Source organism: Haemaphysalis longicornis, unplaced genomic scaffold (genome assembly GCF_048455015.1).
Source record: "Haemaphysalis longicornis isolate Haplotype H1 unplaced genomic scaffold, Haemaphysalis longicornis Haplotype H1 scaffold_10, whole genome shotgun sequence".
Lineage (NCBI taxonomy): Eukaryota > Metazoa > Arthropoda > Arachnida > Ixodida > Ixodidae > Haemaphysalis > Haemaphysalis longicornis.
The window spans coordinates 40,255,343-40,261,378 of record NW_027526204.1 but is presented as its reverse complement, the minus strand read 5'-3'; the positions used below and the strand labels follow the sequence as shown (position 1 = coordinate 40,261,378).

The 6,036-nt window shown below is 46.5% G+C and overlaps 1 protein-coding gene and 1 long non-coding RNA gene across 2 annotated transcripts in view; one reads left to right on the top strand and one right to left on the bottom strand.

The window, feature by feature from the left end:
• Nucleotides 1-269: 269 nt before the first annotated feature.
• LOC144157708 (uncharacterized) lies at nucleotides 270-1,318 on the bottom strand. The gene is made up of 3 exons (XR_013319834.1): nucleotides 770-1,318; nucleotides 592-670; nucleotides 270-483 (listed from the first exon to the last, which is right to left on the bottom strand). It is a non-coding gene; the product is annotated as an uncharacterized LOC144157708 (long non-coding RNA).
• Nucleotides 1,319-2,203: 885 nt separating this feature from the next.
• Tmem214 (Transmembrane protein 214) overlaps nucleotides 2,204-6,036 on the top strand; it is a 66,855-nt gene continuing 63,022 nt past the window's right edge. The window contains exon 1 of the mRNA XM_077689268.1: nucleotides 2,204-2,476. Within this exon, the coding sequence (XP_077545394.1) occupies nucleotides 2,329-2,476 (148 nt within the window). The 5' untranslated portion in view covers nucleotides 2,204-2,328. The remainder of the gene's footprint in view (nucleotides 2,477-6,036) is intronic.

Sequence of the window (6,036 nt, the reverse complement as noted above, 5' to 3'; positions counted from 1 at the left end):
AACACGCTTTTTACGACACAAGCATGAGTGGGGCAACTCGAAAGAAGGGGGAAAAGCGCATCCCAGCCGAAAAAAACCATTGGCCGACCTATTGGCGTTCCAATTGGTCGGCCATTTGGTCGACCAATTGGTCGGCCAATAATGTTTTAGGCACCCATTGGCGTACCCATTGGCCGGCCATTTGGACGACCCATTGGCCGTCCAATTAGGCGACCTATTGGCCGACCCATTGGAACGCCAATAGGTCTTCCAATTGGCCGCCAACTTGTTGCACTTTTAGTTGGTTCATCCCACTGCCGCAGCCACTCCATCTGAGCTGCCGCTGCAGCGCGCTGGTTGTATCACAAATACAAGAACTCTTGGAATGAATGAATATCTTTATTGCTCTGTTTGTATACACAGCATGCAGACAGTTCGTCGTTTAAGCAATTTTTCACAGGCCATTGTCCATGCCGCGCTCCGCTCGCCGCAGGCTGGCTGGACCTTCACAAAGTGAGTGGCAAAAGCGAACAATGGGTTAACTTTATAATAAACCGCAGTTTCGCGCATTAAAACAACAAGGCACTGAAATGTTGCGTGGCGTGAGCTCACCTCTTCAACAACGTCCCGTGCATGGCGAACTGCGTTGCGCGGCGATGTCGTGAACCCGTCAATCGTAACATGAACAGCCCTGAAATATATTTAGGCAGACAAATTAATTCTTAATAACACCGCTCATGCTATGAGGAGTGAAAATGGCAAGGAAAACACATATAAACAGTATACTCACATAAACAGAGACACGCTTCCTTCGGTGCGAGGCTTAGCGGCGTTCAGCGTAAAGATGCATCTTGAAACACACTGCTATGGGTGTGCGACATCATCGTCGCCACTTCTCCCTTCTCACACTCTTGCAGACCACCTGAAATTTCCAATGCAGTCAGAGAAGACTGCGTGTGCAACCGACCAACACGCCTACAACCTACACCGCCAACACCACGTTGAATACAACTTGTCCACTGTCCGTCTATGGATTGGATTCGATTGGATTGGATCGGGGTTTTATTTCAAAACAATTTTGCTACTCTTGTCGGAAAGTTTTCATTAGTGTTTGTTTGTTATGTTTTTTTAAGGACTTTATCTTGAATTGCTGATTGTAATATCAAAATTAATTGCCTCATAAATATACATTTGTAAAGGTTGAAGTTCTGAACATTTCTGAAGGTTTCAAATTAAGAGTGAGAGAGAGAATTAAATTTCCAATTGATGTCGTAATTGAATACTATCCAAATACTATCCAAAATGGCTCCCCGATTGGGTCATCATGTTGGAGCAGTCAGTAGTATTAACTTTATAGTTGGAGCCAATGGGTCCAATTGGGCCAACTGGCCATCCTAATCGAGTCAATGGGCCCAATGGGACCAATTCGGATCGCTCCAATAGGTCCAATTGGATTTCCATTTGGACCCATTGGGATTCCATTTGGACCCATTGGGTGTCAAATTGGACCAATTGGTCGGCCAATGGTTTTTTTCAGCTGGGATGGCATTTGAGCGTCTGCGGTGACGCGGAGGGCGTTCATCCACTGCGTAGGCCTCGGCTACAATTCCAAGCCGTCCAGGTAGGCTTATCTGACGCATTTTACAGCCAACATGGCAGAAGCGCGGTATGGCGACTATTGAGATATCGAGAATGCCCATCCAACGATAACGTCGGATGTCAAGCATGTTGTTTTGCAGAGCCAAAACCTAAACCTGTTTGAATGCTAATCTTGGACATCGTCCAATCACGTAGCTCCTCTACCTGGCGTCACTGCGCGTAGTTGGTGCAGCCGCCACAGACCGCGCATGCTGGTTTTTTTTTCCCTTTCAGGCTTTATAAAATAAACACCGCCTTATCGCCCCGATAAACAATGAAAAGTGTGTTCATTTGAGCCAGTCTACGCAGTACAAGAAAAAACGGGAGCCTGACAAATTCACTTCAGTGTCCCTTTAAGTGCGCCTTTTCCCGACCAACATCGCCGACTACGATGGTAGGTTATTTGAGATTTTCTTCATTCTGCTCCCGAAATAGATCAAATGGGGGAAAAAGACGCGTTTTCTGCGGTCAATCCTTTTGAAACTGGCGCCTTGTTGCTACCGATGGCGGACCCTGGTGGCCGCCGGAGAAGGCTTCCCCGCGCGCGTCAGCTGATCGTGCTCGCGCGGCCGTTTTTCGGTTTGTCCTGCTGGCAACATGCCCCTTCTTCGGCGTCCGCCGCCGATCGTCTGCGGGTCGTGAGTGTGTGTGTGCGCTACGCGGGTTTTGATTTCCTGTACCTACGTTCTAGACCCCGGGTCGTGGCGAAAGATGTCCGCGGCGGGAGGCGGCCAGTGGGAGTACGTCCGCGGCAGGTCGAGCAAGAACAAGAATGCCGGCACCGCGGGCGGCGACTCGAAGCTGTCCAAGGCGCAGAAGAAGAAGCTCGCGGAAAACATGCCCCGCATCGAGCCCCTCGGTGAGTCCACGTCACCCACGTGCGCGCTCCACGTTTACGCATCGCCGTTGACGCCGTTGCCGCGCTGGCCGGCGGTCTCTGTCAGTTGGCGGCTGACGCCGGCTCCGCTGTCAGGGCTGTTTGAAAGCTCGTCCGCTGCGCCTTACTCAAATCGGTGTTACCGTGTGTTTAGTGGGTGCCTTCTGTGCGATATAGGATTCCGACTGCGCAATTTTTGGTGGAAGCATGCCAACAGGTGCCTGGAACCTGTCCGATCTAGGTCACTGAGCCGACTACGGGTGTCGGGGGCGCCCGAAGTGGTTTTGAACCCTGCAAATGCGGCAAAATAAAACGGATGAGCTCAACTATAGAAACACGCCGGTCTGGAAAGAGATGATTTTAGTGAGTGATGTCTCATTAGAGTATTTAAGGCGGAAATGAAGGGGTGTGACCCGGGGGAATATTTGGCCGGCTACCGGAACTCCGGGGTGCTAAATATCTTGGTCGAGTCGCCTTCTGTACCGTCCTTGTTGTAGCACTGCTAAATCGTTCCCATTTATTTTTTTTTTCTCCCTTAAACGCAACCTAGCTCCCCAACAAAACTTGAGTTCCACTTTTCCTGGTTAATCCAGCCACCCTTACCCGGGCCGGGCCGCAGTTCTCCTGTTAGTAAATGCAGACGGCGCAGTCACAAATTATAAAGACTGCGTCTAATCTCACGGCAGCCGTGAGAATTACCTCCGGAAAATTCTCACGGCAGTTTCCATAAAAGCTGGCTGGCCGGTAATTTGCTGAATATTATTACGTCCCAACTTCACCTAATGTAACATAACCTGACAGAACCTTACGTAACCTAATTGAACGCGTCATAACCTACCCAAATCCTGCCAAACTGCAACAAACCTAATCTAACCCAGCCCAACGACACAGAATACAACCTGTAATGAACATAATTCAACCAATTCTAGAAGTCTTGTGCGTCGATCTCTTGATATAGTAAAAACCAGAGTAAAAAAGCACTAACAAAATCACGATGATCAAAAAATTACAAAAAAAAAACATCCCTACCGAGTTTATAACCGAGTACTATACCACAGGGCTACAGGGGCAGCTGCAAACAAGGCATTTTAGGGAGACATTTATCAGATTGTGAATCTCCGTGTAGCGTGCTTAGCCAATAAGAAGCGACTGCCGTGAGAAATTTCTGGCGGTAATTCTACCGGTTGCCGGGATAATTTAGACACTACCAATTATAAAATGGGGCGAGTATGTGAATATTGCGTATAGAAATGAATTTCTGCCGGGTCAAAACTTGTGATGGTTGCACACGTTACTACCAGTGCCATATACTGCGCACAGCAGCGAAGGTACCGTTCATTGTAGGTTAGCCGTACTGAAGCCAATTATCTGATCCCACTAATGAACCACAGAATATTGACTTTTTAGGCCGTTAAACTTTTATTTATTTGCAACTGTCTTATTTCATGGACCCTCACATGAGTTCCCCTAAATTGCATTCTGGTTTTGTTTCTGCAAAACGTAAAGTGACCATATTTTTCAGGTTCCAAAGCAGGACGGGAGAGGGGGGGGGGGGGGGGGGGTAAGAAAGAACGTGGCATATAGCTTGAAGGGACACTAAGGCTCAATGCAATTTAGTTTTAACTGAAACATCATTCGTTTCGTAGTTTGACGAGCAATGATGCATTATTTGCTGAATAAGTAAACGAGTACTGAAGCACGACCACCCACCGTTCGTCAAACGCAGAAGGGTGTACTGAACGGTTTGTTGGTACACTGTAAGTTCGAGAAAACAGCTCAGACATTGGGACTAAAAAAGAAACACACAACAGTTTCTGGCTTAGTCCTGTCGTGTGCACTCTTTTCATGAAGTTCCTCAAACGGTTTATTTTGGCTCTTTCATTCGTCCAGCTTTTCATTAGTGACACTGGGCTTGGTACCCGTTTTCTATATTTCCACTCGAAGTCGGTACATAACGCCGTTCCACAAACAGGCTGCAGGACAACGGCACCACAGCCGAAAAACCGGGACGTCTGGTCACTTTCGCAAAAAGGAAATTCTTTCATTCTTTGTGCACTTTCAGCCTCCTCAGTCCTTGACCATTACAATATCACCGCAGCAAAGCACATCCCAACCTGATGAGCTGCTGCTGATTCTTCTAACCAGTAATCCTACGCAGCCTGCAGGTGTCTGATGCAGCAGTATTTTGTATTTTATTTTGGTAATGTGCAGAATGTTACTCATGCAGAATGCCATGAAACTGGTTTTTCGAAGTAGAGCCCGAAGAAGTCTAACAGACTTGGGTTAAGGACAGAGGAAAAAAAAAAAAAAAGTCTGGTTGTTTCAGTGAAGCAGCAGAAACCTGGTCAAGTCGGTAGTCAACCATACTTTGAAAACTTCCATTTTTGGGGACTTTTGTGCCTATGCTGTGAGGAGTGAAGGGCTGGGGATGAAATTAGATTACCTTAGGATTTTTAACACATGTTGAAATGTCGCTATCTCCATCTGAAAAACGGCCACCGCAGCCAGGATTGAACTCAAATTCTTGGTCTCAGTGGCACAACACCTTATCTCTGTAACTATGCCAGAGAAGGTATGTGGGAACGTTGCCTGTAAGGGGCGCCTGAGAGCGCAGTTAAAAGAGTGCTGAAACAAACTCATTGAACGGTTATTTGTGGCTAGTTTGTGTAATTGTACTCATGCAATGTTTTATTTCACCATTTAGCTGCAGTACACAAGAAACAGTTACCGCTGGGATCGATGGACAGAATGGTGACCGCATTTTGAGACCTGCTACATTGATATCACACTGGCTTCCATGTGGTTTCACGCTACTGCTTCATAGGGATTGGTCAACACACCAGGAATAAAGGATATTTGATATTCACTGCAAAAAAACCCGCCGCTGTGGCTCAGTGGCTAAGGCGTTGCGCTACTTTGTTTGATATGTTTTATTTCACTCAAACAAAGTACTGAGCACGAGGTCGCGGGTTTGATTCCCGGTCGCGGCGGCCACTTTTCTGATGGGGTGAAAAGCAAAAACACCCGTGTGTTCGAGATTTCGACGCACGTTAAAGATCCCCAGGTGGTCAAAATTAATCCGGAGCCCTCCACTTCGGCGCGCCTCATTGCCTGTGTAGCGTTGGTGCGTTAAACCCTGCAATCAATTGATATTCACTGTGAAAAAAGGTAATGCGGAAAGATCATCACATGTGCAGATATGGATATAGAAACAAAGTAATGTATGCTCCAAATAACGTCTAAAATAAACATTGTAAAAACAGCAACAAAAATATCATGGAACACAGACAAAAACGTGTCAAATGAATTATGCAATGAAAAAGTGATAGTTCTGATTTCAGTTTACAACTTCTGCAAGTATTATTTCACGAAGAATGACAACATCAATGACAGTGGCTATGTGTAATCCTAGTCTTACACCACTTATTTCGTGGTACTATATAATTCCTGTTTGTTTACGCTCAGGTTATGCATTTTAGACGGGCCTGAAATCATTTCAATTGATTCTGCAGACTTGGGAATGTATCGCCATGGTTGACTTC